This window comes from Muntiacus reevesi, chromosome 22 (assembly GCF_963930625.1).
Source record: "Muntiacus reevesi chromosome 22, mMunRee1.1, whole genome shotgun sequence".
NCBI lineage: Eukaryota > Metazoa > Chordata > Mammalia > Artiodactyla > Cervidae > Muntiacus > Muntiacus reevesi.
The window spans coordinates 35,184,164-35,197,282 of record NC_089270.1 but is presented as its reverse complement, the minus strand read 5'-3'; the positions used below and the strand labels follow the sequence as shown (position 1 = coordinate 35,197,282).

General features: G+C 35.8%; 1 protein-coding gene across 1 annotated transcript in view; it reads right to left on the bottom strand.

Moving 5' to 3' along the window:
- Positions 1–13,119, bottom strand: part of TECRL (trans-2,3-enoyl-CoA reductase like) — a 131,624-nt gene that overhangs the window by 19,116 nt on the left and 99,389 nt on the right. The window contains exon 8 of the mRNA XM_065914673.1: positions 6,704–6,747. Coding sequence (XP_065770745.1) covers positions 6,704–6,747 — 44 coding nt within the window. The remainder of the gene's footprint in view (positions 1–6,703; positions 6,748–13,119) is intronic.

Below are 13,119 nucleotides of genomic sequence, written 5' to 3'. Positions count from 1 at the left end.
TTTAACTCAGAAAATTGTAACTCAAAGTCTAATTTTGGAATTGATTTAATGCTTAAAAATAGGATATCTTTATATCTCTGACACATCTCATTACCTCAATTATGGGGATATCTGCATTTTTTTATTCTGTAGAGCTTTTATGAAATACTGTACAACATAATAGTATGCACATATACAATAAGAATATAGTGTAAGAATAGCACAATAAAGTAAAATTTTAAAAATAAACATATTTTACACATAACTATGTAGTTCATTATTGTTAAAAAACTAGTGATGATTATTTTTAGGATTTTTATATGTTTTGATATTATATATTAATATATGTATATAATTTATAATTAAATATTTTTATAATTATATTTCAAATGACAATTTTATGGTTATAGTAATAGCTGATTTTAATTTAAATCATTATTTTGCTTAGGTATAAGTCAGTGTAGGTGAAAAAATAAGGACAATTATAATAAATTATGATGAAATAGCAAAATATAGTTTCTGTTAATTTATATAATCAATTTCTTAAATTTAAATCTCCAATAAAGAGTAAAAGTATTTTTTTTGTTGATGTCTCCCAATAGACAAAAAAGTATCAGAAAAAAATTGTCACATCCAAGTCTGAGCAAAGTGATAAAAATATTTAAGTTTGGTATATCCTTTTTCCTCCCACATTTATCTTATCCACAAATACTAAATTCAACCACTTCCCTAGCCTTTCTGTGGTTTTGACAGCAGGGTCCCACTCCATCCTTTATTAAACCTATCATATATCATTCTCAGAATCCTCCCCTAATCAGAAATTTCTGTTCTATGCACAATGTTTTTTTTCAGCTAGATGTTATAAGAGCAGTTATAACTTCTTGATAAGAGCTCAATTTACTACTTTTCCAAGAGTATTTGCATTTTAATAATGAGGAAGAAAAAGCTCAACCTAAATGAGTAAATAACAAATGGTGACAATGAAGACACAGAGGTAAAACCAGGGAGAAAAACTATTTCCATCACTCAAATATGAATTTTTCTCAAATTTTAGTTTTCAAATTTAAATTTTGTTATTTATTTAATACTTTAATTCAAAATTATTTTTTCAAAATTTAATTTTCACTCAAAATGTAAATTTCACCACTTAAAATACAAACAATAGGCTATATGAACTATCAAGTTTGATAGCTGGGTCAGGAAGATCCTCTGGAGGAGGGTATGGAACTCCACTCCAGTATTCTCGCCTGGAAAATCCCATGGACAGAGGAGCCTATTGGGCAATAGTCCATAGGATCACAAATTGTTGAACACGACTGAAGTGACTTAGCACACATGCATATGAACCATAGGCTGTTATGCTCTTAATGATATAGTGTGTGTGCTCTGTCATGTCCAACTCTGATATGGTAGGAATCTTCAATTTTATGTGATTATAAGAGAAACCCACACTAAAACCATAAACATAGAACACTAGCCAATCTGATCACAGGACCACAGTCTTGTCTAAATCAACAAAACTAAGCCATGCCGCGTGGGGCCACCCAAGACGAACGGGTCATGGTGGAGAGGTCTGACAGAATGTGGTCCTCTGGAGAAGGAAATGGCAAATGACTCCAGTATTCTTGCTTTGAGAACCCCATGAACAGTATGAGAAGGCAAAATGATAGGATACTGAAAGAGGAACTCCCCAGGTCAGTAGGTGCCCAATATGCAACTGGAGATCAGTGGAGAAATAACTCCAGAAAGAATGAAAGGAAGGAGCCAAAGCAAAAACAATACCTAGTTATGGATGTGACTGATGATAGAAGCAAGGTCTGATGCTGTAAAGAGCAATATTGCATAGGAACCTGGAATGTTAGGTCCATGAATCAAGGCAAATTGGAAGTAGTCAAACAGAAAATGGCAAGAGTGAATATCGACATTCTAGGAATCAGCAACTAACGTGGACAGGAATGGATGAATTTAACTCAGAAGACCATTATATCTACTACTGTGGGAAGGAATCCCTTAGAAGAAATGGGGTAGTTATCACAGTCAAAAAAAGAGTCCAAAATGCAGTACTTGGATGAAATCTCAAAAACGACGGAATGATCTCTGTTTCCAAGGCAAACCATTCAATATCATAGTAATCCAAGACTATGCCCCAACCAGTAACGCTGAAGTTGAAGTTGAACGATTCTATGAAGACCTACAAGACCTTTTAGAACTAACCCCCCCAAAAAAGATGTCCTTTTCATTATAGCGGACTGGAATGCAAAAGTAGGAAGTCAAGAAACACCTGGAGTAACAGGGAAATTTGGCCTTGGAGTATGGACTGAAGCAGGGCAAAGGCTAATAGAGTTTTGCCAAGAGAACGTACTGGTCATAGCAAGCACCCTGTTCCAAAAACACAAGAGAAGACTCTACACATGGACATAACAGATAGTCAACACCGTAATCAGATTGATTATATTCTTTGCAGCCAAAGATGGAGAAGTTCTATACAGTCAGCAAAAACAAGACCAGGAGCTGACATGAACACCTTATTGCCAAATTCAGGCTTAAACTGAAGAAAGTAGGGAAAACCGCTAGACCATTCAAGTATGATCTAAATCAAATCCCTTATGACTATACAGTGGAAGTGAGAAATAGATTTAAGGGACTAGATCTGATAGACAGAGAGCCTGATGACCTATGGATGGAGGTTCATGACATTGTACAGGAGACAGGGATCAAGACCATCCCCATGGAAAAGAAATGCAAAAAGTCAAAATGGTTGTCTGTGGAGGCCTTACAAATAACTGTGAAAAGAAGAGAAGCAAAGGAGAAAAGGAAAGATATTCCCATGTCAATGCAGAGTTCCAAAGAATAGCCAGGAGAGATAAGAAAGCCTTCCTCAGTGATCAATGCAAGAAATAGAGGAAAACAACAGAATGAGAAAGACTAGAGATCTCTTCAAGAAAATTAGAGATATCAAGGGAAAATTTCAGGCAAAGATGGGTTCTATAAAGAACAGAAATGGTATGGACCTAACAGAAGCAGAAGATATTAAGAAGAGGTGGTAAGAATACACAGAAGAACTGTACAAAAAAGATCTTCATGACCCAGATAATCACAGTGCTGTGATCACTCACCTAGAGTCAGATGTCCTGGAATGTGAAGTCAAGTGGGCCTTAGAAAGCATCACTATGAACAAAGCTAGTAGAGGTGATGGAATTCCAGTTGAGCTATTTCAAATCCTGAAAGATGATGCTGTGAAAGTGCTGCACTCAATATGCCAGAAAATTTGGAAAACTCATCAGTGGCCACAGGATTGGAAAAGGTCAGTTTTCATTCCAACCCTTAAGAAAGGCAATCCCAAAGAATGCTCAGACTACCGCACAATTGCACTCATCTCACATGCTAGTAAAGTAATGCTCAAAATTGTCCAAGCCAGGCTTCAGCAATATGTGAACTGTGAACTTCCAGATGTTCAAGCTGGTTTTCAAAAAGGCAGAGGAACCAGAGATCAAATTGTCAATATCTGCTGGATCATTGAAAAAGCAAGAGAGTTCCAGAAAAACATCTATTTCTGCCTTATTGACTACATAATAAAATGTGAAAAATTCTGACAGAGATGGGAATACCAGACCATGTGACCTGCCTCTTGAGAAACCTGTATGCAGGTGAGGAAGCAACAGTTAGAACTGGGCATGGAACAACAGACTGGTTCCAAATAGGAAAAGGAGTATGTCAAGGCTGTATATTGTCACCCTGCTTATTTAACTATTTGCAGAGTACATCATGAGAAATGCTGGGCTGGAAGAAGCACAAGCTGGAATCAAGATTGCCAGAAGAAATATCAATAACCTCAGATATGCAGGTGACACCACCCTTATGGCAGAGAGTGAAGAGGAACTAAAAAGCCTCTTGATGAAAGTGAAAGAGGAGAGTGATAAAGTTGTCTTAAAGCTCAACATTCAGAAAACTAAGATCATGTCATATGGTCCCATCACCTCATGGGAAATAGATGGGGAACAGTGGAAACAGTGTCAGACTTTATTTTTTTGAGCTCCAAAATCACTGCAGATGCTGACTGCAGCCATGAAATTAAAAGATGTTTACTCCTTGGAAGGACAGTTATGACCAACCTAGAGAGCATATTAAAAAGCAGAGACATTACTTTGCCAACAAAGGTCCGTCTAATCAAGGCTATGGTTTTTCCAGTGGTCATGTATGGATGTTAGAGTTGGACTGTGAAGAAAGCTGAGTGCTGAAGAATTTATGCTTTTGAACTGTGGTGTTGGAGAAGACCCATGAGGGTCCCTTGGACTGCAAGGAGCTCCAACCAGTCCATCCTAAAGGAGACCAGTCCTGAGTGTTCATTGGAAGGACTGATGCTGAAGCTGAAACTCCAGTACTTTGGCCACATCATGCGAAGAATTGACTCATTGGAAAAGACCCTGGTGCTGGGAGGGATTGGGGATGACAGGAGAAGAAGGGGACGACAGAGGATGAGATGGCTGGATGGCGTCACCGACTCAATGGGCATGAGTTTGAGTAAACTCTGGGAGTTTGTGATGGACAAGGAAGCCTGGCATGCTGCGATTCATGGGTTTGCAAAGAGTCAGACACGACTGAGTGACTGAACTGAACTGAATAAGCACATTAGTTGTTAATTCTGTTTTATAATCAATTTCCCAAAATTTATATCTTACTCTCCTATTTGTAAAAGTTAAATTATATTACCTATATTATTATTAAGAATAGAACTAGTGAACCTTTTATTTCATTTGTTTTTTTGTACTTTCCCACTATAGTTTATTACAAGATATTGACTCTTGTATATTATAGCTTGGCTTCCCTGGTGGCTCAGACTGTAAAGCGTCTAGCTGCAAGGTGGGAGACCCAGGTTCGATCCCTGGGTTAGGAAGATCCCCTGGAGAAGGAAGTGGTAACCCAGTCCAGTACTCTTGTCTGGAAAATCCCATGGATGGAGGAGCCTGGTAGGCTACAGTTCATGGGGTCACAAAGAGTCGGACACAACAGAGCAACTTCACTTCACTTATTGACTATTGTCCCTGTGGTATACAGTAGGCCCGTGTAGTTCATACACAGTTGCTTGCATCTGCAATCCCAGACTAATTTATGTCTTCCCTCACACCTCTCTCCCCTTTTGTAACCATAAATTTGTTTTCTATGCCTGTGAGTCCGTTTCTGCTTTTTATTATATTTTAGATTCAACATATATGATATAATACGATATTTGTCTTTCTCTAACCTACTCCACTCAGTGTGATAATCTCTATGTCCATCCATGTTGCTGCAAATGGCATTGTTTAATTCTTTCTTATGACAGAATAATATCCGATAAATGTATATTTATATATACCACATGTTCTTTATCCATTCCTCTGTCAGTAGACACTTAGATTGCTTTTGCTTCATGTCTTAGCTATTGTATATAGTGCTAGTATGAATATTGAGATACACGTTCATTTTTGAATTAGAGTTTTCTCCAGATGTATGCCCAGGCGTGCAATTGTTGAAACAAATGGTAACGCTAGTTTCAGTTCTTTAGGAAACCTCCATTCTGTTTCCATAGTGGCTGCACCAATTTATGTTCCTACCAGCACTGTAGGATGGTTCCTTTTTCTATTGAGGAATATTTTAAACAGCTTTCATACTAGGTGCTAGAAAGACAGTGGCACAACCTGCCCCTCTCAGAGTCAGCACAGTAGTGTGTGTTCTTGACTAAATTATTAATTCTATGTGTATACACACACACACACACACACACACACACACACACATATATATATATTTGTGTGTATTCATAGCTCGGTTCAGTCTCTCAGTCATGTCTGACTCTTTGTGACCCCATGGACTGCAGCGTGCCAGGCTTCCTGGTCCATCACCAACTCCTGTAGCTTATTCATACTCATGTCCATTGAGTCGGTATACACACATACAGAGGTTCATGAAAGAGCTTTTACAAAGGTAAATGTTCAATTTGTGCCTGTATGAAATGGTGGGGTATGAGTTGTCCAGTAGAAACTTCACAAAGGATCTTGTCATATATGTGAATCATGTGTATTAGGGACAGGAACAGAGTGAGTTAATCTATCATGGGCAAGAATGAGGGAAAATATGAATGAAGAATAAAAGCAGGGACAATATATGACACGCAGAACTAAATATGTACCTAATATAGTAATTAATGCACTTCAGAAATTATGAAGAATCTTTTGTAATCAGATTGATTCATATCAGATTCAGGTAATGCATATGTGAAGTTAAATAGAACAATCTAAAGACCTTGATTGAGGATAATTAGTAAAGAGCCCTGTTTCAGTCACAAAAATAGATTTTATTTTCATTCAGAATTATTTAACAATTAAGACAAAGTATTTTGGTTGTTCATAAGGTAGACTTGTAAAACTTTTTGCTCTTAGCAGTTTGTAAGTTGGTAAATATGAAGACAATAGGAAGAATTGATGAGTTTAATTTTTTCCCAAATTTTATTGTATTTCAAATAATTCTAATAATCCTTTGAGATGAGTAGAACATTTTGAATAAAAGACTTAAAGACTAACGACTTGATTATGGGAAGTTATTTGATTTATTTCATTTAATACCATTATGTATATGTATAAAAATAAATCATATTTTCTACATGACAAACTCTCAAGTGTAGTCTATTTGAATTCATAACAATGCCATGGTTAGAGCATGAATAGCAAATAATATAAATAATACATACCAGAAAATTGATAGCAGATACTGCGACTTGCCTGTATCCAAATGCTAGAAAGCAGAAAAAGATAAACAACACTCATTTTTTGGATTTGCATACTGAAGACATAATTCAGGCAAGGTTCATTGGTTATCACTACCCTGTAAACTGAAAGCACTGTGTGATATGTAATTGAGCTTTTGTAATGATACTTTTGCAATCTGCAGAGATGATACTATTCTTGCTTTCTACATACACATTTCTTCTAGTGACCTAATGATATTTAGAATATAAATAGAGTCTATTCATAATTTCTATTATTAAACTTTTTTAAAGCAGATTTGCTCTATCTTGTTTGTCACTAATTTTTAATGAATTAATTTAGTTTTGTTTTTGGCTGCCTTGAGTCCTCTTTCCTGCGCACAGGCTTCTCTCTAGCTGTGGTGTGGGGGCTTCTTGCTGTGGGGGCTTCTCTTGGTGCAGAGCACAGGCTCTAGGCACAGTGGCCTCAGCAGCTGTGGCTTCAGGGCCCTAGAGAACAGGCTCAGTCGCTGTGATGCCCAGGCTCTGTTGCTCTGCACCACGTGGGATCTTCCCAGACCAGAGACCGACCAGCGCCCCCCTGCATTGCAAGGTGGATTCTTAACCACTGGGCCGCTTGGGAAGCCACTTATTTCTCACTGTAAAAGCACATTAGTATGACCTAGTATGTAAATGAAATCAATAATATCTCTTTTTAATGTTCAACAATAAAAAGAAAAATGCTAATAGTAATGTTTTCATGTCAATGTACGGGACAAACCACTACAATATTGTAAAGTAATTAGCCTCTAATTAAAATAAATAAATTAAATTTAAAAAATAATAATTTTTATTTTTGTATTGATGTTTTGCAACACACAGTATTTTAAGTGTTTTATATATTTTAACATAAAAACAAATACATGGAGCAAATACTATTTTTCTCACTGCTTGGTAAAATATATAAACATATACATAATTTGTCAAATCTTGAAGAGTAATGTACAAAATGGAATTTGAAGCAGAGTTCTAAATTCACCTTGCTTATAGTGGAGAAGTTGGAACATAGAAAATAATGAAATGGAGTTTTCTAATAAGCTCATTATCTGTATTAATAGCTGCATTTCTTCTAGTTTTATGTATTGGCTTGGACAAAAAAAGTCCATTCATGTTTTCCTGTAATATCTTATGGAAGAATTAGAAACTACTTTTGGGTCAGCCCAATAAATTGTGTTTACTGTTGTAAACACATCTACAAACACATTAGTGTAATTACTCATTTTCAATCTTGGATTTTTTAATATAAGAATATATTTAAAGACTTTTCTGATATAAACATTCATTGTCAAAGGTATGATAGAAATTGCATCATATTGTATAATGTGGTTCATAAAATTTAATATGAATAATATATATTTATTAATATAATGTAATGATATTAAATATATTCTAAATATTGCATAGGAGGATCTATGCAATATTTAATTTAAGAGCTAAAAGGAGGGATTTGTTGTAATCAGGGAGATCAGGGAGGACTTGGAATACATAACTGAACTTTTATCTAAAAAGTGAATAGATGTTAACATATAGAAGAGAGGGATTCAGAACCATTCATGCATCAAGACTGTGAAGATATTCTTTGTTTTCATTTTTCTGTTTTGTTTTCATTTTTAGTGAAAATAAATAATGATGTGATAAAAAGGTATTGGACCAAAGAGTGTAATTTTAAAGTATATTTGTATTTATTTCCCAAAATAAGTTGCAGATAATTTAATTTGAAACAAACTTTCTAGAAAAAATATTAGGTATCATTAAAACTGTCTATAGTGTTTCTATAATTTGCATAATATTTCACATTTAGATCAGCAAAACGTAGGTCATTTTTTCTTGAGTGCTCTTGAGACTAAACATTTTTATATATTAAGCTTCCTGTACATATGCATTCTAGTTTGTAGTTAATAGAATGTTCTTGCCATCGGGCAGTTCAATTATGATAATATATTTTTCTTATTTATTTCAAGTGTTGTTCAAGTATGTAAAATGATCTTTCTAATGGTATATGTGTTGGAAATACATATCAATAGATTGCTTTTCATTTAAGTTAATGTACGTAAATGTGCAGGTGCTATTTATTTTATGCAGCCAAATTTATTGAGAATAAGGCTATAAAAATGTGAAACTGTTTGTACAGATAATATAGAAAGAAGTCAAAAAAATAATTGATACAATGGGCAAAGAACAATAATTTAAATTATAGCAATATAAAAATAACAGAAAATTTTAATAATCATGTATATAGTAAATAAAAAATATGCTGAATTAAACATGAGTATGTATTGGGTTGGTCAAAAAGTTCCTTCAAATTTTTAAGTTAAAAATAAAAGACACATTTTTCATTTTCACCAAGAACTTTATTGAACATTGCATTCACCATTTTGTTCCACTACCTTCTGCCATTTTTCAAGAAACTTCATAATCCCATCTCCCCAGACCTTTTTATCTTCTTGAGCTAAGAACTATTCCAGGTGCCTTTTACAGCTTCACAGGGAATATAATTTTTTTCCATTAAGAGAATTCTGTAAAGATCGAAATCAATAGACACTCAGAGGTGCAACATCTGGTGAATAGGGCAGATGTAAAGCTTTAACAGTTTTCGCCTAGTCATCAAAGAAACATGCAGTCTTATGTTATCCTGATGGAAGATTATGCATTTTCTACCGAATAATTCTGGACACTTTACATCTGGTGCTGCTTTCAGTTGGTCTAATTAGGAGGAATACATTTTAGAATTAATCCCACCATATACATGGCATCATATCCTTTGGATGAAGACCGATCTTTGGTGTGGTTGGTGGTGGTTCCTTTCGCTTGCCCCATAGTCACTTCTCTATCACATGACTGCACAGTGTCCACATTTCATTGCCTGTCACAATTTGTTTTAAAAATGGAATGTTTCTCTATATGTTTAAATAAAGAATCACATATGGAAGTGTAGTCAAGATTTTTTTTTCCCCTTAACTTAGAATAGAAACACCAAAACAATTAACATAACCAAGTTGGTGCAAATGATTTTCAGCATTTTATTTGGATATATTGAATGCATCAGCTATCTCCCATTGATTTTTTTCAGTTAGTGTCTCAATTTGATGACTATCAACTGCAACTGGTCTACCCATCCATGGAGCATTGCCCAGCAAGAAATCTCCAGTACAAAGCTTTGCAAACCATTTTTGACACACTTGATCAGTCACAGTTTCTCTATACATGGTATAAATCTATTTTTGTGTTTCAGTTGTGGTTTTACCTTTCTTGAAATAATAACACAAATGGTACCAAAAATATTGCATTTTGTGTTCCATCTTCAATATTAAAAGGCTACATAAAAATTCACCAATTTCTATAAGCATTTTTTTCTAAAAACTGCACATTGTAATGACAGCTGTCATAATAAAATCTAGCAGAATTGTTTTGAATGAAGTTAAACACAATTAAGCGGTCTACAGCTATCTTATGGGAAAAAATAAATGAACTTTTTGGCCAGCCTAATGTCAAAAGAACATATATAAAGTAAAAGCACAGAAAAATATGATGAAAAAATTAGACACACATAAAAACACAGTCATTGTTCCTTTCCTTTTTATAATTGTGAGGGTTAAATGAAAGGTTGTGTTACATTGTAAGCATTCAGGTTCTAAAGGAAATGGTCAATGGAAAAATACAAAAATTGGCTCAAATCTGCAACTCTTAAGTATCTGAACTTAATACAGCACAGAGCTTGATTACAGTGTTTTAATCTAAAATAACTTCTAACTTTTTAAATTAGTATGCTTGTTTATTTTCATTAAATATGATTATTTAATAAGATTATAAATACTTGGCTGAAAAAGTTTTTATATGTATCTTTATTACTTTCATCATAGTTTTCTATAATGTTAGTATTTTTGCTTTTAGATTCAATGCTGATTTAGGAATGATTTTTAAATACCTAGTTTTAAAGTTCTTGTTTAAAAAGTTTTTCTCCTTGTCTGTTTTCAGATTTAGTTCATCTCATTTAAAGATAATGTAGTTTGTACCACTTTCCTTTTCTTTTCTTTCTTTCTTTTTTTTTTCAGATTCCACATATAAGCCTATTTACAAACCAGAAATAGAGTCACAGAGTAGAAAACATACTTATGTTTACAAAAGGGCAAAGTGGGACAGGGACAAATTGGGAGGCTGACATTAATATATGCACAACTCAGCTGGTAAAGAATCTTCCTTCAGTGCAGGGGACACCAATTTGATTCCTGAGTCAGGAAGATCCACTGTAGAAAGGGTAGGCTACCCACTCCAGTATTCTTGGGCTTCCCTGGTGGTGTAGATGGTAAAGAATTCACCTGCAATGCAGGAGACCTGGATTTGACCCATGGGTTAGGAAGATCTGGAGATGAGAACAGCTACTCACTCCAGAACCTTGCCTGGAGAATTCCATGGAGAGGAGCCTGGCAGGCTATAGTCCATGGGGTCCCAAGGAGCAACTTTCACTTAACTTCATGTATAAAATAGGGGCTTCCCTAGTGGCTCAAGGGTAAAGAGTCTGCCTGCAATGAAGGAAACCCAGGTTTGATCCCTGGTTTGAGAAGATACCCTGGAGGAGGGTGTGGCAAGCCACTCCAGTATTCTTGCCTGGAAAGTTACATGGACAGAGGATTCTGGAGCGCTACAGTCCATAGGGTCACACAGAGTCTAACACAACTGAAGCGACTAAGCAACAGCAGTGTATATAAAAGAGATGATAAGAACCTCCTGTATAGCACAGGAAATTCTACTCAATATACTGTAATGACATTTATAGGAATAGAATCTGAAAAGGAGTGGATATATGTATATGTATAACTGATTCGATTTGCCTTACAGCAGAAACTAACACAATGTTGCAAATCACAGTACTCCAATAAATAATAATTTTTTTTTTAAAAAAGAAAAGAATAGTGTAGAGTAGTCCTACTTTGGAGGAACAGCATTGGACTTTCCCTGTGGCTCAGCTGGTAGAGAATCTGTCCACAGTGCGAGAGACTTGGGTTTGATCCCTGGGTTGGGAAGATCCCCTGGAGAAGGGGAAGACTACCCACTCCAGTATTCTGGCCTGGAGAATTCCATTGACTGTATAATCCATGGGATTGCAAAGAGTCAGACACGACTGAGTGACTTTTTCATTCACTTCATTTTTAATATAAAATCAAAAAGTTTAATCTTAAATTCTAAGCAAACATTATAAAAGGAAAAAAAAATCACTCTTTAAAAATCTTTGGCAGAGATACTGAATGCAGGGTAGATCTTTTTGTAGGTTAAAACAGAAAGTGAAATTCTGAGGAAAAAATAAATGTAACACATGTCATAAACATATGACAGAGTTAGATCTGTTGGACCCCATTATTAGACTGCAATGTGGGCTAATTATCCTAGGCCCACACCACTATTGCTACAGACTTAATGGTGCCCCCTAATAGTTAGATGTTGAAGGCATAAATTAAAAAAAAAAAAAAAAGTACTTAGAGATTCCCTGATACTTCAGTTGGTAAAGAGTCCTCCTGCAATGCAGGAGACCCCAGTTCAATTCCTGAGTTGAGAAGATCCGCTGGAAAAGAGATAGGCTACCCACTCCAGAATTCTTGGGCTTCCCTTGTGGCTCAGCTGGTGAAGAATCCACCTGCAATGCGGGAGACCTGGGTTTGATTCCTGAGTTGGAAAGATCCCCTGGAGAAGGGAAAGGCTACCCACTCCAGTATTCTGGCCTGGAGAATTCCATGGATATGAGCTAATTATTGTAGGGAGCCCACTATTGCTATAGGCTTAATGGTGCCCCCTAATAGTTAGATGTTGAAGCCATAAGTTTTAATAAAATGGTATTTAGAGATAGAACTTTGGGGAATTAAGTTTAGATGAGGTCATGAGGATAGGGCTCTTGTAATGGGACTAGTGTCTTTGAGAGATGCCAGAGAGCTTGCTTTTGCTCTCCACCATGTGAGCAGTCAATGATAAGGGAGGAATTGGCAACTCAGGAAGAGAGTCCCCACTAGAGAATCCCACCTGCCAGCACCTTGATCTTGGACTTTCCAGGCTGAATATTTGTGAGAAATAATTCCTGTGGATTAAGCCAGTCTGTGGTATTCTGTTAGAGTAATAAATGCACACTAAGAAGTTATCAATTTAAGAAATTGAAGCTTTTTCTCAGTTCAGTTCAGATGCTCAGTTGTGTCTGACACTATGTGACTTCATGGAATGTAACACCCTAGGCTTCCCTGTCCATCACCAACTCCCAAACTCATGTCCATCAAGTCAGTGATGCCATCCTACCATCTCATCCTCTGCATCTCCTTCTCCTGCTATCAATCTTTCCCAGCATCAAGATCTTTTCCAATGAGTCTGTTCTTCACATCAGG